The sequence below is a fragment of the Orbicella franksi genome, chromosome 8 (assembly GCF_964199315.1).
Source record: "Orbicella franksi chromosome 8, jaOrbFran1.1, whole genome shotgun sequence".
Classification (NCBI taxonomy): Eukaryota; Metazoa; Cnidaria; class Anthozoa; order Scleractinia; family Merulinidae; genus Orbicella; species Orbicella franksi.
Window position 1 is genome coordinate 27,310,961 of NC_138152.1, and position 25,608 is coordinate 27,336,568.

At 39.8% G+C, this 25,608-nt stretch overlaps 5 protein-coding genes across 9 annotated transcripts in view; 3 read left to right on the forward strand and 2 right to left on the reverse strand.

Moving 5' to 3' along the window:
- LOC145494315 (uncharacterized) lies at positions 1 to 3,989 on the reverse strand. The gene is made up of 4 exons (XM_081473756.1): positions 3,977 to 3,989; positions 1,133 to 1,384; positions 388 to 456; positions 1 to 221 (listed from the first exon to the last, which is right to left on the reverse strand). Exons 1-4 carry the CDS (start codon positions 3,987 to 3,989, stop codon positions 25 to 27), a joined length of 531 nt encoding a protein of 176 aa, XP_081329882.1. The 3' UTR covers positions 1 to 24.
- Positions 3,990 to 4,735: 746 nt separating this feature from the next.
- On the forward strand, positions 4,736 to 11,748 carry LOC145495302 (uncharacterized). Its single transcript, XM_081474894.1, has 4 exons — positions 4,736 to 4,812; positions 8,192 to 8,309; positions 8,854 to 8,945; positions 10,119 to 11,748. Exons 2-4 carry the CDS (start codon positions 8,243 to 8,245, stop codon positions 10,767 to 10,769), a joined length of 810 nt encoding a protein of 269 aa, XP_081331020.1. The 5' UTR covers positions 4,736 to 4,812; positions 8,192 to 8,242; the 3' UTR covers positions 10,770 to 11,748.
- Positions 11,749 to 12,452: 704 nt separating this feature from the next.
- LOC145494316 (uncharacterized) lies at positions 12,453 to 14,734 on the forward strand. Its single transcript, XM_081473758.1, has 2 exons — positions 12,453 to 12,887; positions 13,994 to 14,734. The coding sequence occupies exons 1-2, from the start codon at positions 12,453 to 12,455 to the stop codon at positions 14,732 to 14,734; spliced, it is 1,176 nt and encodes a 391-aa protein (XP_081329884.1).
- LOC145495282 (glutamate receptor ionotropic, NMDA 1-like) lies at positions 14,706 to 17,352 on the forward strand. Its single transcript, XM_081474875.1, has 3 exons — positions 14,706 to 15,760; positions 16,002 to 16,169; positions 16,944 to 17,352. Exons 1-3 carry the CDS (start codon positions 15,259 to 15,261, stop codon positions 17,252 to 17,254), a joined length of 981 nt encoding a protein of 326 aa, XP_081331001.1. The 5' UTR covers positions 14,706 to 15,258; the 3' UTR covers positions 17,255 to 17,352.
- Positions 17,353 to 19,418: 2,066 nt separating this feature from the next.
- LOC145494050 (calcium-activated potassium channel subunit alpha-1-like) overlaps positions 19,419 to 25,608 on the reverse strand; it is a 36,748-nt gene continuing 30,558 nt past the window's right edge. For 4 of the 5 annotated variants that reach the window (XM_081473515.1, XM_081473514.1, XM_081473516.1 and 1 more), the window contains 5 exons: positions 25,235 to 25,276; positions 24,641 to 24,929; positions 23,220 to 23,350; positions 22,455 to 22,649; positions 19,419 to 21,574 (listed from right to left, as the gene is read on the reverse strand). In XM_081473515.1, coding sequence (XP_081329641.1) covers positions 21,353 to 21,574; positions 22,455 to 22,649; positions 23,220 to 23,350; positions 24,641 to 24,929; positions 25,235 to 25,276 — 879 coding nt within the window. In that variant the 3' untranslated portion in view covers positions 19,419 to 21,352. Of the gene's footprint in view, positions 21,575 to 22,454; positions 22,650 to 23,219; positions 23,351 to 23,469; positions 23,943 to 24,039; positions 24,930 to 25,234; positions 25,277 to 25,608 lie in introns of those variants that run through there. The other variant, XR_014050228.1, reaches the window with a different exon arrangement.

A 25,608-nucleotide genomic window follows, 5' to 3' on the forward strand; every position in this document is an offset into this window, starting at 1 on the left:
ATAGTACGCATACTCCATCAGTTATTAATCAAACAGTCGCACGTCCTTCTCTTCTACAGACTGCAGCCATTCCTGGTCACCGTCTTCAAAATTAACTATATAGCCCTTGGATCTGTTCCATGCCGCGATGGTGCCCTTTATCCAGCCGAGATATTCAGTGGAGCCATCCAAATTGACTCGGTTGTATTCTACCTCAAGTCTTGCTCCAATAAGGGCATTACCTGTGGAATAAAGTACATGAATGACTCCCACTACATGACATCCTCTTCAGTCATAGTTAATTTCTCTTGTAATCAAAATGAAAACAAAAACGGGCTTTTTTCTTTTATGATATAAGCTTGCAACAATGGAATCAGTCAAAGATCATTGACCAAAATTATTTTGTACCTTGTCTCTTTTTACCATGCTTTCCGTAGTTGCAGGCACGTTGCAACTGGCGCCTTTTATCTGGTGGACCTAAAAGATTTTAACGAGTTGTTAACTATATATAGTACGGGGAAATGAGTTTAGGTAGAGCCCTGTTCGTTTTCTACCCTTTCAATTGTTTAGGATGACTTCAAACATTGACTACATCTATAATAGTTATAGTAGCACTGCGCCTAACTTGTCCTCTACTGCATTAGCTTAATTATCAAAGAATCTGAGTATTGCTGCTGCCTTGAGTAGACAGGACGCAGGCCTTGCGCCAGGGGCGCTTAACATGTTATTTTGAATATAGGTTGAAAATTTCCTTACTGAGGGGAATGGAATTGAAAGCTGCTGTAGTATTTTCATCGAATGTTGGGAAGGCTTGGGTGAAAACAAAATAATCGTCGCTAGCAATTGTATAAAGCAAATGGTGTTCAAAACACCGATTGTTACGGTGAAATCTAGAAAGGCGATACTTCGAAGGTAATAGGTGCCATTTCCCAAAGCCCTTGAACAAAGATGCGGGCCAGGTCCCGCACCCGTACCACTAGAATGAGCTTCACATGTGATAACAATAATGCATGGTCTCACATTATCCGTCAATATTATCATCTCGAAAATCTTTTAGGAAAATACTAGGGTCGAGGAATTTAAGAAGGCTCGACAATTGACTGAATCCCAATTGATATCACTAAAAACTTTTAATTTTTGGAGAATTCCCTACCGTCTTCTTTAGGAACATGAAATCTTCGTTTCCTTCTGCGATTATCGTTTCGCCTCCCTCTTGCTTCTTCAGAGTTGTCACGATAAGACAGCGAAACATTCTTTCCTGCTGCTACAACTTTGGCTGCCTGCACTCTGTCTTCTCGATATATGTTCTCCAGCAAGGGTTCGAGACTGTTTCCTTTTTCTGGAATTAACTGCTTATTAATACTTTCTACCGGTTTGTTTGTGTTTGGTCCTTTCTCCAGGTTTCCTCAAAGAGTAAAGTGTAGGCTTTTGTAAACATTCCTAGACACAGTGGTAATGACGTAAACAAAAATGCACAAATCGTTTTAAAAATGTCCTAACAATCCGAATTAATTTCATTACATTTTTAATTGTCAGGTAAATTCATAGTACTCGCGACCACTTTTGAGTTAGTTTAAGTTTAAGTTTAATAATACTTTGTCATGAAAAACAAAAAGTACATGACTGGAGAATAATTGGGGGAAACTAAATTGCCATACAAAGAATATTCTCCGATATTAAACATTCTAAAAAAATTAAGAAATAAAACTGTAAATTTGAGTGGGGCCCAAAACTAGCCTAATTAAATTGCATACTAAGATTGACACTAAAAATTATGAAATAAGATTTAAATACGGCCCAAAGCTAACCTAATTAAATTGCATACATGTCACTCACGAGATACACCTGATCTAAAATTGACACAAATGATCATCGGCGAGACTTTGGTTCCTTTATTATACAGACAGAACTACCTCGCCGCTGAACATCGGCGAGATTTTGGCTCCTTTATTATACAGACAGAACTACCTCGCCGCTGAACATCGGCGAGATTTTGGTTGCTTTATTATACAGACAGAATTACCTCGCCGCTGATCATCGGCGAGATTTTCGTTCGGTATATAAGTGAAATTAAATTATCACATATTCCAAAATTTACATAAAATAGTTTCAATCTATATATTTAAACATTCACATAATATGCGAATATATGTAAACCCGAGAAAAACTTCTAGAAAACAAAATGTGAAAATTTTTAAAAGGACATGCTAAAAAGCAATTGTGTTATCACAGTTTCCCTCGGTTTCAGAATTATTTCAAAATGGGGGGAACATATTGTTTGGAAATACGTGCAGATGCTTTATTAGGAAATGTTAAAAGTAATGTTTGAATTTACGACAGGTATCGGAAATTGCGACAATTCAGTCCTACAATTCACGACATAAGTGTCTAGTACTGTCAGAAAAAAAATTACGAGCAGAAGTTTGATGTCAAGCTTGCCTTTCTAAACAGCAGGTTTTACACGAAAGCCAGGCGTTACGCTTAAAATCTGCTGCATTTTGATGCCATCGTCCTGGAATTGCCTCCAATCCCAAAAGCCAAATTTCGGGAATGACTTATTTTATGGTTAAGATGCAGTTCGTTATCTCTTAGCTTAAGTTAGGGTTGTTATACCGCGGTTAAGTTATGTTATAGCAAGCAAAATGGTTCCAAAACATACGCACAACAGCTATTTCGCGTACCGGATCTCAGGGAATAACATGACTGCAATTTCTTAGTTTGGGAGTCGTTGTTAAGGTATCAGTATACCGTACCCCAAAATTGACCATTTTTCAAAGAAATTGTTTTTCGCTCTTTCAGATAGATCTTTTTATGGTCTTTAATTTTAAAAAAAAATTCTACGAAAAAAAATATTAATTCTATGCAAAGTTACAAACGAAAAACGTTTCTTTTCGTTAATTATCTCTAATTGATAGCTGTCAACGGGTTGTCACAAGAAGTATATGCAAACTTGCAATTGCCGTCTATGAACCAACCGTTTGTGTTCGGTATGGTCGACGTGCTGGTCTGGGTGCCCGGGTCTGGGTGCTCTCTGTTTGTAGATTGTTGATTTAACCTTAAATATGTCGTCGAAGAAACACAAAAGTTCGTGCCATTTGCAAGCTCGAAGAAAGCACCACGGAGAAAAAGGTCGGGGGAAAAGGTTTGAAAAACATTCGATCAGAATTGGGCTGATGCGTTAGCTGCTAGCGACAAAGGTTGCTTGCACTGGACGTGGAAGATGTTTGACATTTTCTACGCATTACTTTCTTGGTGCTTTCGCCGTTCAAAGCGGTAACATTAATAAACCCATTTCAACTTAATCGGTGTCTCGTGGGTTTCCTTCAAGTTGTTTACGAGTTTACGTTTTAAAAATCGAAAGCAAGAAACAGGAGCCAAAATTATTCGTTTTTTTATTTTAATGAATACACCCCCGTAATTAACAATTCCTAAGCTTTCAGAAAATGTATACTTTACTGGGGTTTGGGTAAAACATCCGACCGTAATGCGGCGTCAACGAATTATGGTCATTTGGGGTATACTGATAGTTACCTCAAAGGAGCTCAGTCACGGTGTTTTGAGTTATTTCGGCCACGTACAAAATCAGCTTAAAATTGAAAGAAACCTGAGAAAAGTAGTCTACTAAGATAAAAAAAAAACCAAAGAGATAAAAATCACCCATAAAGAAACAAGTTTGGTTAAGGATGGAGAAGATTAACACAGATTACGAACGACACTCTTGAAAGATTTAGCGTAAACTTTTAGAGGCTCCTCCTTTACGCTTTAGTGTAGTGTATGGTGTTTTGAATCGGCTATTGTGCATCGCTACACGAGAACATTACCAACCTTTCAATCTGGCTCTGCTGTTTGCCAGTCGAGGTTTGTTTCATTTTGAATGTAATAACGTCAGCATGTTTAATTAGTTACAATGTAAACAATGTTGAAATTCTCTCGTTTACGGTTATCTAGCCCTTACAACTACGCGACATCTGTTTTAATAAAGTTGCTGACATTTTACCACAATTTGCCATCTGGCTTATAAAAGAAATTGCTCATATTTTGAATCGAAATGTACAAATACCCTGTGCTTTTACTGTCGATCTGTACACAGGGATCCAAAGCTCCAGCTGTGAGCGACTAAGACTGTCTGGGAATATTTATGATCGTTTTTAGGGATACTAAAAAGATAAAAATACCTTATGCTACCTCCACAGTACATTGCTTGTTGTCTGTTCGCTTTTCCAGCTTATTTGAAGCGATTTTGGTGAGTTATCGTTCCCTGGATTAAGAAATTGTTTCGCTGCAAAGTTGCTTCCAATCAGCAGAAAAAGCAAACAGACAACGTAACTGTCAAACCGACAACTTATTAGCAGCCTGACCTCTAACAGATCTAGAAATCAACCAATCAGGTCTTCTTATTACACTACACGACGGTGGTAGCCATAGAAACACCATTACATTTATAAATGTGAAGTTTTTGGAACAACTTCCCTTTCCAAGACGACTTACCAAGCAATGCATGGCCATAGGCTTCTAGCGTTTCTCCTTTTTCAAAGAATGATAAATGTTTGTTATCTCGCGGTCGCAGAAGACCTTACATGGTCTCGCTCGGCGTATTTCACGACGCACGAGAATCAGCGGCTTGAAGGCCACGTCGTTGAGCAGTTTGAGTCACCTAGTTCAATATCGTGCAGTTATTCTTGTCTGAGAAATCCCTGGTGTACTTCCACAAACTTCAACGTGTTATCCGAGAAGAACGACAGAGGAACGTGCGAACTGAACAAGCACGGAGTCCTCGATGAAAACTCTGAGTTTCATGAAAAAGACGGAGTGACATTTTCTTTGATCCAGAAGGTAGGGCATTATTAGCAAACGTTTTTGACCAGTTGTATTAAGGAAGTTCGCACTGTCTTCCTTTATACGAATATATCTTCGCAAACTCATTAATAATACACCTTTTGCTGTTCATTTACAGAAAATAAACATTCATTTGTTTCCAAGTTTCTTTCATTATGATCATTAAACTCTCATTAACACCAATATGACCTTCATTTGCGCGTAAGGAACGTTCAAGAAAAACATTTACATATGCATTAACATTCAAAATCATCAAAAGAAAAACAATACCTTCATTTGACATTCATTGACTGTAAATGTATTTTCATTTTGGTCGAAAAAAAATTCGTTGTCACGAAACGACAATCATTTACACTTTACGACATTCAGTTTTCAACAAAAGACTTTCAATAACACAATTTGCATGAGAACTAACATTCAATTGCATTACTATGCAACCATATCCATGAAGGTAACAATCTTTAATGCGGCGAGACAAACATTACAGCCATAATAACATTTATTTTTGAAAGATAGAATATCAAATTCGCTGAACGATTTATCCTTCAATTGCCACACTAGTAAATAGTAAATAGTCTTCATTGACATCTTCAAAAGCCCTGACTATCCTTTCGCAGTGTTCAAATGCGATTCTATTTCTTCGTGGCATTTCTGGACAAATCGAACTGTCACTACATGCACATGTATGTCACACGAATACTGTAGTGCGCCCTCTGAGTTGTACGCAAAAAGTTTCGTAAGTGGCCGAATTTATATCTGCAAGGGGAGGATTGTGAAATTATGATTTGAAAAAAGTACATATGGTCCCTTGTTCTATAATCAAATTTTCGAGGAAAATTGGGCGAGATATCTCTGTTCAAAAGAATTACGCTAATGAGCGATTGTTTTCTCTTAACGTTAGGTGAAAACACGGTAATGTATGTCTCACCGCATTTAAGATTGTTACCTTCATGGATATGGTTGCATAATAATGCAATTGAATGTTAGTTCTCATGCAAATTGTGTTATTGAAAGTCTTTTGTTGAAAACTGAATGTCGTAAAGTGTAAATGATTGTCGTTTCGTGACAACGAATTTTTTTTCGACCAAAATGAAAATACATTTACAGTCAATGAATGTCAAATGAAGGTATTGTTTTTCTTTTGATGATTTTGAATGTTAATGCATATGTAAATGTTTTTCTTGAACGTTCCTTACGCGCAAATGAAGGTCATACTGGTGTTAATGAGAGTTTAATGATCATAATGAAAGAAACTTGGAAACAAATGAATGTTTATTTTCTGTAAATGAACAGCAAAAGGTGTAAATCATCAAGTTTAAACAAAGGAAATCATGACCGTGGCGGTGTCTGGATATCTGATCTTAATTAGAAAAGATTTCTCCCTAGTTTTCGTTTCGATTGAGAAGATATATCAAACACTCATGACAGTGTTTGACCACACTTCTAAATACCTCGAAGCTCGTCAAAATATTCCGCTGCGCGTCGTATTTTCAACTCACTTCTCGGTGTTTAGAAATGTAGTCAAACTCGGTCTTTCGTGTTTGATATATTACTAACAAGAATACCGAGACGAAAATTTGCGAAATTTTAAGAATACTTTGAGAGAAACCGGAGGCTAAGACTCTAAAAAGAATATAATTTTGCCTGTTGAAAATTTCTTTAAAAAAATGCATAATACAATAACATGTTTTTGCTAAAGCACATAAAATTCTTCCTTTCTCTAAACGGCAAAACTAGCCAAAAAACAACAAACTCGGCACTAGCCTTATGCTCGACGCTAACAACATTTCTGCAAAAAGTTGCGTGTGTCATATGGGGCTTTATTGACTGCAGCCTGGCTCCAAACTTACTTCAACACCATCAAAATCATGAGAATTTCTTTAAAAAAAATATCTAAGAACATTCACAAGAAGATTTTTAAGCTAACATCGCCAGAAAGAATAGTTATATAAGAACTTTGAGCGTGGGCCGGAAAAACCATATTCTTATTTAAAAAAAAAAGAGTGTAATCCAGACGAGACTGCTGAATTTATGGTTTGCTTCAAGCTCTCTATCATTACTTTTGTCCATTAGTGGTCGCTTCGTGCTTAGGATAAAAAGTTTACTATGAAGAGCTCAGTTAAATTTGACAGTTATTTCTAAAAGCGTTGCCTATTCGTCAAGAGATCAGTAAATATGTCATTCTTTGCTTGAAAAAGCTTCGCGTAAAAAGTGTAATAAAACTTTTGATTATTCATTGGGTCTTTTCAGTTGCCAACCTCCTCTAGTAAAGAGTATGTCAATCTTTGTTTTTAAAGTGCCTCTCGTGAAAAGCACATGTGGTTGAAGTTGAACATTTCAATCTTCGCACCAAATGTGTTACTCGTGAATAGTTCATGATCAGTAAAATATATCAGCACAGTGTTTCAAATGTGCCATTTCTTGTTCCAAAAGGACTTCTCGAGATCAGCGAAGTAAAACGCTTTTCGTTCTAAATGTGTTTCTCGTGAAGAGCTCAGTAAAATATTTACTCTTCGTTCTCAAAGCACGTCGCAAACTGGCCCAATAAAACATGACATTTTCTTTTTTCTAAAAGTGCCACGAATGCGCGCTTAAGTACTACGAGAGTTAAAATGTACGCTTGTTGAAACCCGGGACCTCCCCTGCTTAATGTAAAATACGGTTCTGTCCGTATAAATTATAGCTTATTCTAATTCTAGCAGTCCTAAACAAAGAAAATACTCCCTCAGTGTACCAATGCTCGACGACACAACCTAAAATACTACCTGACAAATTATAGCTTCTTACTAATGCGCCAGCACTGTAGTCGATTCTTAATGTTTTAAGCAACAAGGAGAAAAAGCATACCAATGAATTTTTCGTTTGAATCACTCCTTTTTCATCTGCAACGTAACGGCCTGGTAAGTTTTGGAGGATTTTCCACCGATGGCCTTTTCCAGCTTTTTCAAGGTTTTTTACAAGCCGCAAGGGTGCTCCGGTAAAATTGGATTTTGTTTTTCTGGATCAACTGCAGTCCTCCAAGTCTATTTATTAAGTTTAAACCAACAGAATGATGTCCTTGGCTGTTTCTGGATTTCTGGTAGTTTTGGCATAGATTTTTTTACCATATTATTGTTACATTTTCTCCTCTTAAACCCCATTAAGGCTTCGATTTAAAAAAAAGAAAAAAAAAAGATATTTAACATTCGAGACAGTGTTTTTATCTCGAGAATCGTCAAAAATTATCTGCTGCGCGTCATATTTTCAGCTCTCTTCTCGTTGATTGGAAATGTGGTAAAACACGGTGTCTCGATCGTGTGTAATGCATTACTGCGCATACAGCTACAGATATTCAATTGCTTTTGATATTCTCTTCGCCTGCTATTTTGAACTGTAGGGATGTCTCATAACCGGCTGTCATAATGGTGGCGTTTGTGTAGCTGACGAGATGAAACAAACATTTTCATGTTTGTGCCAGGTACCGTGGGCTGGAGCAAAATGTGACATTAAAATCGGTAAGAAATGTAAAAGCTCATATGAAGGCAACAGGCAGATGCTGTCAATGGTATCGACTGGGTTGAATCACTTCCTTTAACGATCTACTCGTAGGTTTGGTGACGGATTTCCGCTGACCCAAATGCATAGTCGTCATATCTTCAATGGTACAGTAGCCCATTTCCAAGTTACCCCAAACCTCTCTATCAAAGCGAGGCCTGGTCAACAACTTTCATATGAAAATGAGTTTACTTTTGCATGTGAATGAAGTCTCATTTTCGTATGAAAGGATGGACACCAAGACTCGCTTTAAGAAAGAGCTAAGCTGAAGGCAATTCGAACCTTGTCGAAGATGGCGGCAGAGGGACAAAGTTCCCGCAACAAACCTTGGAAAAGCAAAACAGCGATGCCAATTTCAAATATATCCCAGTGCTAAAGATAACTTGGAGTAAGACATAATTGTCAACAAATGAAACAAATTGCGTATAAGACCGCTTTGGCTATTTGCCAAAGTATTGAATTAATTGACAACTTTGTAACATCTTTAATTTGTTCATCTTTCAGATGCCTCCACGTGCGACGAGGCCCAAATGAAAGGCAACCAGATGTTACAAAATGGAGAATATCTGTTAACAAATGGAAGCTTGTCATTAAAGGTAAGCAAGATTAAGAAATCATTACTTCCTTGTTATAATGCCATAACGCTGCGTGCCGTCTATTGTTGTAGCAGCCTAAAGGTCGGAACACACGAGGGGACCAGTCCCTGTGACTAGTCGCTGCAGCTAGTCCCCTGAAGAGTTTACATGAAGGGACTGCTCGCAGGGACTTGTCCCACGAACAGTTCACACGAGGCGTTCTGAGGAACAAGTCGCAGGGACTTGTTCCCACAAATTCAAACTGGTTTGAATTCGTGGGACTAGTCGCAGGGACCAAACTTTGCTCCCTGTGACTAGATTTTGAAGCATAAATGGCCAGTTCACACCATGAGACTTGTCCCTGCGACTTCCTGCAGGGTCTAGTCGCAGGGACTATTCCCCTCGTGTGTGCTGACCTTAAAAATAAAGTGAGCCGTCTGTTGAACTCTACCCTACCCTACCCTACCCTACCCTACCCTACCCTACCCTACCCTACCCTACTCTACCCTACCCTACCCTACCCTACCCTACCCTACCCTACCCTACCCTACCTTCCTCTACCCTCCCCTACCCTACCCTACCCTACCCTACCCTACCCTCCCCTACCCTCCCCTACCCTACCCTACCCTACCCTACCCTACCCTCACCTCCTTCCCTTCCCCTCCCCTCCCTTTTCCCACCTTCCAAACAGCACCACCACAAGCACCCTTTTTTAGATCGTTAAATAAATTTTACTTCCTTTCTTGCTACTTATGAGTTTAGATAACATCAGCAAGGAAGCTAAACCTTTTGAAATAACCCCCACGTTGACCAACCGAGTTGTAGTTTTATCGAGACGTGAATAATTGTGTTAAAACATTTAGGACTAAATTAGCCGACTTTCTCTTTGTTGTCTAAAATGACAGAAAACGATAACATTTCTCTTCCACAAATGCATTTTTGTTTTTAGTAGGTGTAACTGTTGCTAGGTGTTTCCATGGTAACCCATTGTGTCATGAAAGTAGTAACAAAATGTTCACCAATGACTGAGCAGTTTGTCGATGCCATAATTGTAGCATCAATTGACAAAGAGTGGCTGAAATGCCTATCAAAGTGCTGGAAACTGTTGCTAGCCACCTTAAAAACCCGTAACCTCTATTTACACGTACTGCGCGCCTTCAATGTCATCGCTTTAATTCGCTTCTTCCGTATTAGGTGTACTGTCACATGACAGATGATGGTAAAGGATGGACTCTGATCGCCCGGTTCTCAAATAGTGACATAAGAAGGTGGATGGTTAAATCCGGACGCTTCTGGTACTTCAAGCAAAAAGCCCTTGGAAACACAACTAGTCCGTCGATAAATGCTGACATGATCTCTACCGCATTTTGGTTGGTCAGCGGCAGAGAGTTTAAGATCACGCGCAGTGATGACCCCAATCATACTCCTCTGTTACAGACCACAGGTAACTGTTTGGCTGGACAAACATTCCGATCAAAAATCACCAGTTATGGCAACTTTAGAAATGGCACAGTTTGGGCCAGTGACCAGTGCCTGGGAAGCTGCACGGTTCAATATGGCGGTCAGTACAAGTCAACAGACGGGTTTCAACAGGCTGAGTGCAGTGGAGACATCCAAAGGGCCAACAACATCGGCTTCTGGTGTGACTGGAGTGGTGATGGATCAGTGATGATGATTGGTGGAGGAGGAAGTAGCTGCTCAGGTGCTGATCATGGGATTGGAATAACAGCAATGGACGGTGCTTCTTTCTTTGGGAAAGGGGAAACTGAAGATGATTTTGGTTATAATGCTAACTTGACAACCAAGCCATCTCAGGCATACGCATTGAATCTTTGGATCCACTAAAATGCGATTGACCTTAAGCTACATCTTTAAGCTTCTTTAAGAAATCACAGTGATACTATTAGCAAAAAAATAAACAAAAAGTAACTTGGTTTGAAATAAATGAATGCAACGCAGGATCTGATGGGAATTGTAAATCAAAATTCTAAGGAATCTTCGTAAAAACCGTGAAATATAATTCAATACTCAGATTAGCTTAATTATAATTTCTGATTACAATCAGTCTTTACATTTAATTCCAAATTAGCTGGTCAATAAAAATCGATATCTTAACCGTGAAGTTATTATGATAAGTTGGTTCTCCTCTGTAATTGGCATTATAACTTGATGTGATCTTGAGGGTCACATGTTCTCTAAAAGATTTATACTAATAATAAACTCTTGTAGTCGAAGCGCACAGACATGTATTTCCTTACTCATTTACTTATAATAGAAGTTAAACGATTTACCAGCTTGAATCTGCCGGTGGGCCTTCGACGTGCCGTAGAAAACAAAATTTGACTCATAAAATAAAGGAGCTCAGTCATGGTATCTCTTTTTTCCCCGCACAGACCTTTTACCACTCGTAGTGCAACGACCACACCTACGGCCTTGCCTTAAAATGACACTACAAAGCTAAAACGCTGGTACACTTTCACTGTTACTAATCTCGATCGTGAAGACGAAGAATATGATAAAGACGCCGATTAAATGTTTGTGTCCAATAGAGGCGATCAAGGCCACTGATATTCTGGGTTCTATGTGCTGGAGGTGGCATCTTAATCAAGGCCCCAAGCTGTCATACAGAGGTACTTCCCGCGCTCGTTCGTTACGCGTGCGTCGCTTTTTCATCCTCGTTATTACGCTGTCTTCGACTTTTAAAGCTCGCTTGCCTTTGTCGACGAGACACAATAAAAATTAGCCGCTAAACAACAACTCAGCTTTTCTCCACAACCTCAAACCTCGTTGCTTAACTGCACCTTTTTTTGTAGTTGATTTATGACCCAAGTCCTGATCACAAGCAACTAATATAAGGTAGAGTGTTCGTGAGTTTTATTGAGCAACACAATACTGAGGCACATCAAGCGATATCTTCTCCTCTAATAGAAAACTGCATTTCAGCTTGCGGCGTAACGAATATGATGCTTTTTAGTCGTAGATTCATTATGAGAATGAACACAGCCCCGGCCCTTATGTTAGTCCTCCACTCTTTTCGTTAAAAATAAATTGACGGCGTGAGTTCTATCCACTTTACAATTTGACCGATTAGCGTACATGCAGTTTTAGATGTATCAATACTAAAAATAAAGGTTTCCATTGCTTTAAATTTAACCAAGTCCAGCCGAGTGCTAAATAATCACGAGAAATACATGTACCCCTAGTAGTTATATTGTCTTTTGCAACGGAACGAAAATTTTCAAACTGTGCTATTTCCTTCATGTATGGCGCTTTCTATTGTCTACACTCTTTGAAGTAACCAACAAACATTACCTGCCATTGGATAGTGTATGTCGTCTTTTCTCTGTTCTAATCTCGTGGCCTGATTAATCAAGAAAAAAATTCATGCAACGATATATTTATAGAATTCGACGTCTTAATTGACGTTCTTCCAGAACATGTGTTAAGTTTCAGAGAGCGGCGAGACTTAAAGACAAGCTTTCTAAAAACACACGTCGCCGTGGCTTAATAGGAGAGAAAAACTTTGGAATGGTTGGAGTCGCCCTATTTTTGGCAAAGGTTGTCTTGCTTCTTCTCAAACTTAAAACTTCACCATTGTTAATCTCCCTACTGGCTTTGCATCGTTCGCAAGCGAGCTACAATGTGACAATATTGTTGTTTTACGACGAAACTTGCGATGAACGCATCAAAAAAGAAGCAAGCCAGCTGTCCCACCAAGATATTTTCCCACGGAAATCTGAAGTAATCAACTTTAGATGGGTAAAAGTCAACGCAACCAGTATTAATCGCAGTCAAGTTGGAGTATTCAGCACTCTTGAATTTCTAGAAAAACACTCCACAACAGTAGATGGAGCAATTTTTATCGACGTAACGCCCGATTCAGTAGCTTTTTCATCGCTGTTGAAAAGTTTACACGTCTTAACAGTTGGTTTATTTCAAGAGCAAGGAGGTTTCCGAACTGAGGTAACATAGAGAGATATTTGCGCCTCAAAAGTGTTTTAATTTACCAACTTACAGTTTAAAAGTCAACAACAAAAGATTGATTTTAATGCTAGCTGGCAAAATGCTTCTTCGACCGCTCAGCCCGATGCCATCAGTGAATCGAACTTGTCGTTAATTTCCTGTGATACAAAATCATGAATTTTTAATAAAATTTTCCTTGTCTTTTTCAATGAAAACTGTAATGCTGGTAGCTTAAAATTACTATCAGTAAGATTTAATGTTCCTTAAACTTTGAAGGTTTCTTCCCAAACGATTTTGCTAAGCGACTCTGTTGCTCCAACTTGAGGTTTTGAAGATTATTTTCTTTAAGCATGGTGTATCCGCGAACATATGCCCCATTAAAAACGCAACCGAATGAGCCACGAAATGGGGAGAAAGAATACAGCTAAAAACATTAACTAGAAAAAAAGCCTTAAAAGCCATTGTCCACCAATATTTGCACAGTTTTCGGAATTCTGCAAAATTACTTTCGCCAGGTCACTCATAGATATTTATTGAACTATGTAATTATTTTTTAATTTTCTCACCAAATAATCAGTAGCTTTCAATGACATTTAATTAAATTCGTTTCAGTTCTCTTGTCCCACTTTCCTTTATTCTACTTTAGAAATACAGACAACCACTTAGTAAGTTTATGAAAAAATGTAAGTTTACTACAAGGATCGTGGCATGAATACGTCTCACAACTGTTTCAGATTTCAGTCTTGTTCCGACGTTCCGATTTTAGCTTTTCTTTTATCTACGTACATTTTTTATACATACATTTTTATTTTTGTTTTCAAATAAAAATAACAATTATCTCAGTAAAAGAATTAAAAGATGTAGAGGCGTAGAAACGAAACTCAACTAAAAATAAATTAGGAATAAAAAGCCAATAAACTGACATTTCACACGAAGCGTAAAAGGAATTCAAGTGAGAAAGTAAGATGTGCCAATTATAATTTTCTTACTGCATTTGATCCGGTCAGGTATTACAAATAAAAAGCGAAGTAGAAAACGTAAGGCAAACAGTTGAAAGTCCGTTTCGCCTTCTTTTAATCCGTTTTTTTATTTTATTCCTTTATTAGGAACATTCTGGTGATTTTACGAGAGTGGTATTTCCATCAATGTTTCGCTACGCGACCTCAGTGTGGAGAATTATAAAGAAACATGGATGGAAAACTATTTCGTTAGTGCTGTCTGCTGACTACGAAGGCATCAAATTTGTGGAGAGTATGCGAAGCTACGCTTTTCAGGAGAAATGGCAAATTTTTAAGGTAGTCTGGCTAACGGAGGACCCGATTGGAAATGGCACAGAAACAGAATTAAAAGATGTAGTGAGTAATACGACAAACGATGTTATTGTTATGCACAGCAGGTTGTGGCAGGATGCGCAGCTCTTTGCGATTGTTCAAGAGCTTGGCCTCAGCAAACAGAAAGCTGTGTGGATTATAACAGAAATCACAAGCCACCAGTTTAAGAACTGTCAGAAACTTCCACAGGGACTGCTAAAGATAAGCCTCAAACGTCCAGAAAAACATCACGACTACGTTATTTACGAAAATGCTCTTCACGATGCCGTCTCATTGTTTCAACTTTCCTTTGAAGAGAGTTTGAAAGAGTATTCTCTGAATTTCAATGTAGAGGATTGTGAACAAAGAATCACCCGTGACAGAATAAGGCGCATTTCCAAAAGGTATCTGTCTCTCAATTTCCAACCTTTGTTTTCAAATATATTTCCACCAAGAGAAGATCAAGGTGGAATCCAAGTCCCTCTTAAGTTATATTTAGACATGGAGAGTCCAGGAGAGTTTCTTGAGACTACCTGAGACGAAATGGCGGAAAATGTGGGGAAAAGTCTTTGATCCTCTCTTTATTCTCACTCGTTTTTCTAGATGTACAAGTCTTTGTTCATGATCAGTTTTTGAACGACATCGTCTTCAATGTGCCCATAAATCGTGCAGCTTTTGTTCTAAACGGGTCTTCCTCTCTCCCAATCCCTTTTAGCTTTCGCTAAAGTTAATTTTCTGCTAAATGCTAACACATGCTGTATTTGAAGGCCTAGCTTGAAGATAGCATGAATACCTATATTTAGTTTCGTGGGAGAGGCGAGGAATGGTTCACTCTGTCCATGACCAATGAGCATTCGAATAGAAACGCATAAGAGATAATTTCCCAGGCAATTTAACCTGATATTTACATAATTTTACTGTGCAGATACTTGACACAGATATCATTGTCGGGGCGAAGTATACTCTTTGATCCTCTTGCGCTCAAGAACAAGCATCCCGCTTTTACAATCTGGAACCTGAAGAGAGACGGAGATGGTGTAAAGAAATGGTTCCCTGCAGGAATGGGTGCAACCACTGGCCTTGCTATGGAGAAATTCACAGCACCTAACGGAACGCTCATAAAAGCCGCTTCTCAAATTCCAAAACGTGTTATCCGCGTGGCCGTGAACGATTATCCTCCTCTGGTCAATAAGATACCTCCTGGTGTCGGAGAAGAGTGCTTTGGGAGGTTTGTGGCGTGTTATGAAAACAGCCATAAAGATATGTCGGCTAACATTCCACCAAAGATGTTTTGTTGCTTCGGTGCTTCACTGGACTTTTTGTCGTTTCTCCAAAAAGACCTTAACTTCGAAGCGTATATCTATTTTACTCCCGATGGGAAATACGGAGTGTACAATGATAGCGCTGGTAAATGGAATGGCATTGTGCAAGAGCTGATAAGTGGTAGGGCCATGCTTTCATTAGAAATGGGTATGAACAGCAGGCGAGCTGAAGTGCTGGGATTTGCTCATCCAACGCTACTTTTGGAGCTAGGCATCTTGATTAACGAGGATGGACACAAAGGTAAGTACCACAAGTAAGTAAGGTAAGGTAAGTTCCACAAGTTGCTCGGCAACTTTTTGGCAACTTCTCGTATTTCGAGCAACGTTTCTCGTCTCCAGCAACTTCTTACATTCTGAGCAATTTCTCGTTTTCTACCAATTCTGAGAAATCGTAGCAGCTTTTAGTGCTTAAATTAACCTTTCTTCCATATTTCACAATGATTTGCCTTAATTTGCCTTGATTTTGTGCCTTAACCTTTCAGACATAAATAGAGATTCTTGGCTACACCCCTTCAGCACAGTTTTATGGTTGTGTCAAATGGCAACTGCTTGCATAGTCTTTGTTGTAATATGGTGTCTGGACCGGAAAAGCCCTCAAGGCTACTATCATGTGCTCAAGGGCAGTGATGAGGACGGATTCACATTACTGGGTAAACTGGCTTCTTGTACCGTGACAAGAAATTACTGACATCACCCCTCTGAGGAATCGAAATCGGTCGTGTCTCTACAGTGTAATGCTCATGATTTTGACGGGGGAGAGGTAGTTGGTGACATCGGAGAGCGGTTGAGAACATGTTTGATGACATATTGGCGAAAACTCATTGATACACAGATGTGACCTTTTGATCTCGTTGAAGTAAACGTTTCTTTGCAGAGGGGACCGCTAAGATAGACTATGAGTAGTCCCTCTTTCGCTTGCGTGACGTGAAAGAAACCCTCGAGGAAAAAATGGCCGCGCGAAATCCTGGGGGCGAGAAGCGCACAAAACGAAGTCCCCGCGCGGCCATTATGTTTTCTTTTCGAGGCTTTCCTTTACGTCAGGCACGACGGACTAAGCGAAAGTGGAACTACTCGTAGTCTACCGCTAAGATGATGAAACCGTTGATTAAGCGGAGTTCGCGTGTTATTGAAAGCCGCCGTAATACCGAATGAGCATTTCCCATTTCAGTTTGTACTAATTTAGTTATTAGTATAAGTAGGTGAAAAGCTCTCCCAGTTTCTTTGGCCATTTTGGGCGATGTTTGATCTCTGACATTGTTGACCTTCCAAAGAGAATTTCACAGAGTCGCCCGCTTCCCGCCGCTGGCCAAGGGGAACAAAGGCTTTGGGTATGAGGTTGAGCGCAATGAAGGCGGGTCCCAGGTTAGCACTTTCAAGAGCACTCGATCTTCATTTTTTAACATTGTTTCTTACTGTTTTGGCAGATTCCATCAGTTATGTTGGCGGTGTGGCGTTTGGTAAGGATATCGGCCCAGTCAGAACTCCGCTGAGCACAAGTTCACGGCTCGTGTCCTATGTCTACTCATGTCTCGCTCTCGTCATGATCAATTCTTACTGCGCTAACCTCATGGCGTTCTTAGTCGAAGAAAAAGTCGGTCTTCCCATAACTGGCGTTCGTGATCCTAAGGTACGTGTGTATGCGCTGTATGAGTGCATGAATGTTAATGTTCCAAGTTATCTCCGCGCTTTTTCCGACTCTAACTCAAAACTGGTACTGCGCTTGAATTTGAATTGACCAATAAGAATACACCTACAATCCTGGTCAAAAATCTTGGGACAATATGCACTTTAGCCAACACATGGAATTTCTGTCAACCTCCCCCACCCCACCCCCAGCACAATGTTGCTGCTGATCCATCCAAAGTAGGCCCACTATTGTAAGATTGCTTTGGCGCGCGGGGGGGGGGGGGGGGTAGGGGGGCATCACCAGTTGGCATCTTGTCAAGTGTTTCAAGGAAATCTGGCCAGGATTGTAGTCTGGACGGTTGCTCTGAGAAATGTTAAATAAATTGAAAATGCATGTAGAAGGATAGTGAAAAACAGTGCCTGTAGAGAAATCTGAATGTATGTAAGAATTTTTTTTCTTAGTAGCATTCATTCGTGAGGCAAATGTAGTATGAAAACGAGAATAATTGTTTGACCTAATCATTTATGATTCCCATAAGAGAAAAGAGGTTAATGAGGAAGTTTGAGAGAAAGAGATTTTCGGCCAAAAAAACGACAACCTTAATTAACATAATTTGCCGAAAAGAGACGAGCAGAAATTGGTGCTCAAATGACTCGTGCCAGTTTCACAGTCCTCTTGTCTCGTTCCCAGATCATCTCTGAACCTCCAGAGTTTAAGGTGGCCGCTGTGCGAGGTTCAAATGAAGAAGATTACTTCAAGCATCATGTTAATTCTTCGTTCCGTAAAATTTATGATGTCAACTTGCGAAAAAACAGTGTGACAAGCTTGACATCAGGAGTCGAACAGTTGAAGGCAGGGTATGTTTGATTTAGTTAAATATTTCTGTTCTGATTTCACTTCTTTACCCTTACATCAAACTTCCAAAAATGACCGTCAAGTTCCAAAATTAATGATCCTCGAATTAACATCCTTTTGCCTACCGTTGTTTCAGGAGAGGGTTCGCTAAGGTTTCGCTTATCTCTTTTCAAATACTGTACTGCTACGCATGTACCCAACGGCGATAATCTAAGTTCACTATTGCACTGCTATGTAACGGACATTTTTAGGCTGAATGTTTCCTGGGTCCTGTGGACAATGAAACTCTCACAAGACTAGGCAAAAACCCCACTAGGGTGATGATGGGTTAGACAATGCATTTCCTTCCACGGGCGACATCCCTCACCAGGGAGGGAGTAAACTGACTAGGGAATGTTTCAGAATTCTCTAGGATATGGAGGTCTCCATATGACCCGGGCAGGCCAGTCCTGTTATAAGGAGGTGGTTTGTGCGTCTTGAACAATTTAGCCTAAATGTTTTAAGTTCGTCGTTTGTAATCCTTGTTAATCTTCTCCATCCTTAACCCTCCTTGTTTCTTTACAGTTTATTATTATCTCTTTGGAGTTTTTCTATCTCAGTAAACTACTATTTTCAGGTTTCCTTCAATTTAAAGGTAATTTTGTCCGTGGCCAAAATAACTCAAAATACCGCGATTGAGCTTCTTTAATCGCTATGTGTCACTGATATTCTTCCAGGACTATCGACGGCTTAATAGGCGACTACTTGTCTCTCCGTCACATCGCCAGCACAGACAAGGACTGCAATTTCATTTTGATTAAAGAACACTCTCTCAAGTCAGGCTACGGTTTTGCCGTCTCTAAACATGGCATGCCATGGCTGCAAGAGATTTCCCTCTCGGTCTTAAAGCACCAGGAAAACAGCACTGTGAAGTCGATCGAGGAGCGATGGTTTCCCAAACAGACCTGTGGAAGAAATGAGCACCGACCTCTGAAAGCCATCGACTTTGCTGGCCTCTTCTGGGTTCTTGTCGGAGTGGCCGCTTTTTCGTTGCTGGCCCTTCTTGTAGAAAGCCTGTTGGTGTTTACCTTGATCAAATGCGGTAAGTGCCTGGGACCGTTTGGAAGGCTTTTGAAAAGATTCTTGTTTGATGTGAAGAAAGGTGAAGAGGATTACTTCACCTTGCAGTATCGTCCAGCTGGGCTAATGGCGAGAAGCTGGACAGTTGAAACGACCAATGAGGATACCACACAAGAGCAAACAAGTTACGAGAACCAGGGCTTTGTCGATATCGGTGAACTGGAAAGAAAAATCGCTTCCTTGCGATAGACTTTCGGAGCGGCTTAAGGCCTCATTTAAACGGTCTCGGTTCCCCCGCGTCTTATTGAGAGAATTGGCCGTTAAGATAGTTTACACCCAAAAAAGCGCCATTAGTAACTACTTTAGATGTAACAATTTATTAAAAACCTCTTGCAGAGTGAAAACTGACTTAATGTGGACTGATACTTCGTAACGGCCCACGTTACAAAAATTTCCTAAATACACAGTCAATGTCTTGCTGCAATGTTGTATCTAAGTTATTTATTAAAACTTTTTTATGTATACTTTCTGATATTAAACTGCATTCACCGCCTTACAAATTGACTGCTACTCATTTTTCTTTATTTGTGAAATATTAAAAATTAAACCAGTCATAAAAAAAAAACAGCACAAGAACGGCTGGCATGATTCAAATGGGAGCTGAATATCTCGCTTTTGTTATGTATACCAGCCAGCACTTATTCTCGTGTTCTATCGGTTGTGATTTCGAGTTATTTCAACATGAACAATTTCATGGTTGCCACAGACATCATTTTCCCAAATACCCTGACACTTAGAGCCGTCCTATCCCCTCATTCATTTCAGATTCAGTGTCGGCTCCAGACCTTGAGGTAAGGGGGTGGGGGGCGGGAGGGTTTTTTTTTTTTTCTTGCCCTGCCGGCTTTTCTTCCTTCTCCTCCCTTCGTTTTTTTTTTTTTTACCCAAAATAGGGGGTCTCCCCTAAATCCGCCACTGAGACTGATCAGTTTTCAACAGCTTTCGCTTTCTTCATTAAGGGAAAATGTCGTTTGCATAAAAAAAAAGACCCTAATTTTCTTTTTTCCAGCTTTCGATGTTTTCGAATACTTTTGATACTTATCAATTTTCCCCTGGCTTTTCTTCAAAATGCCAAGAGATAAAATTCCCTGACTTATCCTGACCTTGAATATATTTTTCCCTGAACATTTCGTGAACTGTCGCAACCCTGAATTTTCCTCGAGCAGAACACAGTCTTGACTCACTAACAAGCAGACGACATTAATTTTTACGTCTTGTCATCTCGTTTAACCGCACGCAGACGACAGTCGACTCTAAAAAACATCTTCCAACCTCTTCTAATTAACTTGCGAATTAAACCTATTATTTCACTATAGAAATAAATAAATACTGAACAAATAAATAAACTATAAATAATTTGACAATATAAATACGACTGAAAAGCAAGTATAGTCTGTTCACCTTTTCAGTTACTAGCGCCATCTTGGTTGTAAGGGGAAAACGTTCGTAGAGGCAAAAAATCGTGAATAAGGGTAACTTCCAAGGAACGTCTATGAAACATACATTGAAAGTAATTTGAGCAATGTTTGTCTCCAAATCAAGATGGCGTCAGCAACAGAGAAGAGTTTTATCGCCAATATCTACTTAATACAACTTGTCAAAATTTTCATCTAATAATTATTCAAAATTGTTCAGGAGAGTTTTCCTTACCCCAAAGGCAATAAATAAGCAAACCTGGAAGGTAATCTTAAGCTTCGGTGATATTAAACACGTACAGGTATTCATATTAAAAACTTCTCACACTGACTGCAAAATATTTGCTTAATCCAAAATTAATTTCTAATAAAAACGGGAAATAAATATTATCAAATGAAAGAACTGCTCAACAGCTCTAAATTAAATCGTCACACGCAGAGAAACCCGTTTCGTGACAACCCAAAGAAAGGCTACAAAAGAACCATATTAAATTTGTAACCTAGTCAGACTTCTAGTCTATTGAACTCAAAGAAGTCAAACTTCCAGATACGTAACTAAGTGAACGGAGATTTGTCTCTATTCTCAACCTGTTTAGTTTGTCTAAAGTATCCAGGAAAATGTAAGTCAAGTTGCGTGCCTCCAAAAGACAACAATCTTGGCAAGATTCAATCGCTTCGGACAAAGGACACCGTAAGAAACAAGTTCTCATGTACTTTGGGAGGTAAGGAGAGGGAAGGAAGGTGTGTGTTACAGAAGTGTTGTTACAAGGGTCGCCACGTAACACTTGCGTGACAGCCAAAGTACTTGTCACAGCATCAATCATTTGAGTTTCTCCAGTTGTGGATCTGAATGTGCCAGCACAAACACCAGGTCTGTCTGCTGCAGTACAAAGTTGTAAGGCGGCGAGCAGATCACATATCGCTTGGCGGATGGTACTCCAACACTGACCTTGTTACTGTCTCGGAAACGGTACAGACCAAGGCAGATCATGGAAGAGGCCCGCAGCGCGTGCAAAAACATGTCACCAAACGAACCGCCATCCTGAATGGGAGTTCGAATAAAGTAAGAATTTCAAGATTGGCATTTTGGATGGAATTTCTACAAAAATTGTTATCACTCTGTGGTGTCTAAGGGACGAAACTGTACATGTAACAGAATAAGAACAACTTTTAAACTACATAGCGCAGTTTAATCCTCACATACAAACTAAAGCTGACACCACTCTCATGCTTACCAAGGATTTAGTCAGGGAGACCAAAGTACGGCTAAAATGTATCAGGTTAACCGGAGCGCTATCCAAAGTTAAAGTTAAAATAACAACTCGACACTTTTACTGGAAGTAGAAACTCAAACCATAAACCCTATCTCCTCTGTTGGGGAATTGCAATTGATAATGACAAACTCGAACCTCGTGGGCTTTCCCCTAATTTAACGTCTATTCTAAGTTACGGATAAGAAATAACCAAGAAAAGAATGCAGCATTAATTAAATACCCTTGCTTGAGGGCAGATCTTGTCTGATTCTTACAAGGTAAGTTTGAATCGCACGATATTACTAATTTGGATCTTATTCTGTAGACTCAACCAAAGAACTACAGCTGTTCTGTTCATTCAGTCTCAGAATTATTGTTACTTATCTCGAAAATCCAAAACCAATTAGAGACTATACATAACTTTCTGTGGAGCTGCTACCGGCGTGGACATTTGGAAGCCGAATCACACATATCTTTTGCACGCGAAAAGCGCGAATTTACACGCGAGAAGCGCGAATTTACACGCGAGAAGCGAGAATTTACACGCGAGAAGCGAGAATGTACACGCGAGAAGCGCAATATCTGAAAACTCACACTACCCAGGAAGAAAAACTTAAAGCCGAGGAGGGGGGGTGGGGGGGGGGGAGGGGGAACTCGTAAAAGACTTACCCCGTAATGTGCAAGTGGACCATCAAACAGCGACATCTGCAGAATTTTACACCGGCTTCTGGTGTCTGCTGTCTGTGCCGCGTCCAGTCCTCCTCGGAGCTCGTCCCCCTCAGCGATATGCTCTTCCAAGAATTGGTTTACTCCTCCGGTTACAAGATTCCGTACAAGAGTAAGAACGTCTGGGTTGAAGTAAGACTGAAAAGCGAATACAGATATCAACGATGGTTTTCTACTCACAACGGCAATGTATAATTTCGAGCAAGGTCAAGAGATTTTAGGACGGGATCACTAATGAAAAGTAGCTGGCCTTAATTCTAAACATCTTTCCCAGCTGGTAATATAACATTTAGCATCATGAAGATTAGACCAAGGAGGATGGTGCAGAATATTGGCTGATAATAAGTTGACGTGGTCATAGACAGTGTTGGCTAAAATTATAAGAGAATATTCCGGATGAATCAGGAGGTAAACTTGGTAATGACCAACATTAACTCTGAGAAATAACACTGAAGTCATTGAATACCACTCGATACTTAACCAACGAGGTTGAAGGCCGTGTTGAATAAACTCTAAACTTAAACAAACTGACATTCCGTACGATTCCGCAGGCTAATTGTCTCATTATTTATCAAATTGTCAACGAAATGGCGTAACGCAGCCATATTAACTAGGGTTATGCAGAGATAACACAGTCGCTCTCTCAGATTCTTTCTTTCGGGGAGGACAGCAGTAAGACCATAGAAGGCCATAAGAATGACAACTCACGGCGCTCATCAGAGAGTCCAACATGGAGACTGTAAAGGCTGTACCACAAGCAAACGGCTGAGTCAGGTACAGTTCAAGGTCGTCATCATCTTCATCATCGATGTCCAAGTACTGCACATTCTGGTCAAAAGCTACCACACAAAGAAAAAGAAAACAAAAAACAAAAACAAATGTGTGACAGAAAAAGGGTAAAAGTTTCTTGCACGCTGAGTTAAATGAACTTCTCATTAATTATTCATCAAGCTTAAACAAAGGAAGTCATGTCCCATGGACGTGACGGTGTTTGGATATCTGATCTTAATTAGCATAGATTTCTACGATTTTATTTCTCCGTTTTCTCCTTAGTTTTAAGTTTCGATTGAGAAGATATATCTAACACTCAAGACAGTGTTTGACCACATTTCCAAATAACTCGAAGTTCGAAAAAGATACCCCACTACGTCTCGTATTTTCAACTCTCTTCGCGGTGTTTGGAAATGTCGTCAAACCCGATCTTTCGTTCTTGTTATTGTAGAAACTAATCTCCCGCCTAGCCTCTGTCCGCGCGGCTAAGCATAAATAGTTCTACCTTCGCACGGGTTATGAAAATCGCTCGAGTTCACCAGTTATAACAACGTTACGTTCTTTATCCTATTTCGTTCGCCGTATCCCCAGATCGTCAGGTAATGTCCTCTGTCTTCGTTTGTCTCGTATTTCCTATGTTATTTCCACTGTTGTAATTAGCTGTTCCGCTCTTAATGCATTATGTTTGTTACCTTTATTCTAGAAACCACTGGCATTGTTATGTAAAATTAAGTTAAGAGTTCGAGTTGTTGGCAACTGCATTAAACTTCTTTACGACCTAAATTATTGCCGGTGCGTTGGCTACAGTTACATTACTTCTTGCAAGATAACAAAAGCTGAAAAGGACCCCATCCTTCCACACCAAGTCTGTATCCACCTCTGCATAATTCCCTTAAGCCTTTAACAAACTTCTTTCATTGCTACTTTTGGATTTAGTGCGCTTTTCCCGCCACTGCTTTCTAAGGATCTAAATATGCTTGGGAGCCTTTCGGGTGCTTGAAACCAGTACATCTAACAAAATATCCAGCTTAATGAAATAGATTCGAACAACAATTCGAAGGAATCAGTCTTTGCCTTTCACATTTATTCCACATTACTTCAGGTATAACTGGACCTCTCTCTGTCACGCAACGCTACGTTCTCGCTATGGTCAGAGCTGGACTAGCTCACTGTTTACTCCAGAAGTTGTTTTATTCGGTCTGATGTGATGTTCAATGCTGCGGGAAGTTGTTTTCGTCAAGTTATTTATTAAGGAAATAAAAGGCATTTGTTACTATCAGCGGGACGTTCCTTTCAGGGGTCTCAACCTTTTTGGGGTTTTAAGGTAAGATATGCACAGTGCTGCCATGACTACTCACCAACTTCAGTGATTATTGGAATATTACAGCCATACGCTGAGCCTCGTCTTTCCACCTGTGGTAATTCATTAAACTCCAGTCCCGCAAAAGCGTTCCGTGTATTCTCACTGAGCATGCCAACTGCATCATCAAATGACATGGCTTTCAGGTTCAGCGACGCCAAAATCGATTCCTTGTCGGCTAACTTCGGGTCGTCGGCTTTGCTGGCCGTTGAAGGCGAGAGGAACACGACCATATCTGCTAAGTTTGCATTAACAGCTCGCAGATCCGCTCGACAGAAAGGAGAACCCTATAACATGATACAAATGCTTTATCGTTACCTTTTACAATCACGTATTGTGGAACGGTATTACTATCCAATATACTGGACCTACGTTCTGGCATCTTAATCATACCAAGGAATACTAGAAGTTCATCGACATTGTCAGCTTCTAGGAAAAACATTCGCAAACTTGACTTGGATATTTTGACTGATGATTGTGGTACTAATGGCATCTTATGTGGTTATTAATGTCCTTTACAGTGGCGGATGTACGGGAGGGGCCTGGGGAGCAATAGAGCCAATAACTCTAGGAAATTCAGTAAGCTACTCACCGGTAAAACAAACACATCTTCAAAATTACACAGCTGGTGCCACTGAAAAGTTTCAACAAGCATTAAAAGACACGTTACGAAGACAGAACACAAACGATTGTGAATAAACAAACGAAAGAAGGATTAAAACAAACAGTCCATTCTTAAATCACAGAGTGACCAAAATCTAGACTCTCCTTCAAAAATCAATACAGTGTCAAGCAAACAAGAGACAAGAATAACGAAAATCATCAACTGGGGATACTGTTTCGACGTAGCAACAGAGCTGAAGGCCCTTTAACACCTTAAGACCAAATTGCAATAGGTATGGATAACTAAGGGTATCTGACCACCGAAAAGCAAAGGAAAAGCGATTTCGACAACACTGCCATCCG

Bases quoted from the DNA above. Each gene is read 5' to 3' on its own strand.
- LOC145495302 (XM_081474894.1), top strand. From the start codon at position 8,243: ATGAAACAAACATTTTCATGTTTGTGCCAGGTACCGTGGGCTGGAGCA. The intron at 8,310-8,853 runs GTAAGAAATGTA...TTCATCTTTCAG, and splicing joins AAAATGTGACATTAAAATCG to ATGCCTCCACGTGCGACGAG. The intron at 8,946-10,118 runs GTAAGCAAGATT...CTTCCGTATTAG, and splicing joins ATGGAAGCTTGTCATTAAAG to GTGTACTGTCACATGACAGA.
- LOC145494316 (XM_081473758.1), top strand. From the start codon at position 12,453: ATGGTTGGAGTCGCCCTATTTTTGGCAAAGGTTGTCTTGCTTCTTCTC. The intron at 12,888-13,993 runs GTAACATAGAGA...TTCCTTTATTAG, and splicing joins AAGGAGGTTTCCGAACTGAG to GAACATTCTGGTGATTTTAC.
- LOC145495282 (XM_081474875.1), top strand. From the start codon at position 15,259: ATGGGTGCAACCACTGGCCTTGCTATGGAGAAATTCACAGCACCTAAC. The intron at 15,761-16,001 runs GTAAGTACCACA...TTAACCTTTCAG, and splicing joins TAACGAGGATGGACACAAAG to ACATAAATAGAGATTCTTGG. The intron at 16,170-16,943 runs GTAAACTGGCTT...CTGTTTTGGCAG, and splicing joins GGACGGATTCACATTACTGG to ATTCCATCAGTTATGTTGGC.
- LOC145494315 (XM_081473756.1), bottom strand. The intron at 457-1,132 runs GTAGGGAATTCT...AAAATCTTTTAG, and splicing joins TCATGTTCCTAAAGAAGACG to GTCCACCAGATAAAAGGCGC. The intron at 222-387 runs GTACAAAATAAT...TTTATTCCACAG, and splicing joins GCATGGTAAAAAGAGACAAG to GTAATGCCCTTATTGGAGCA.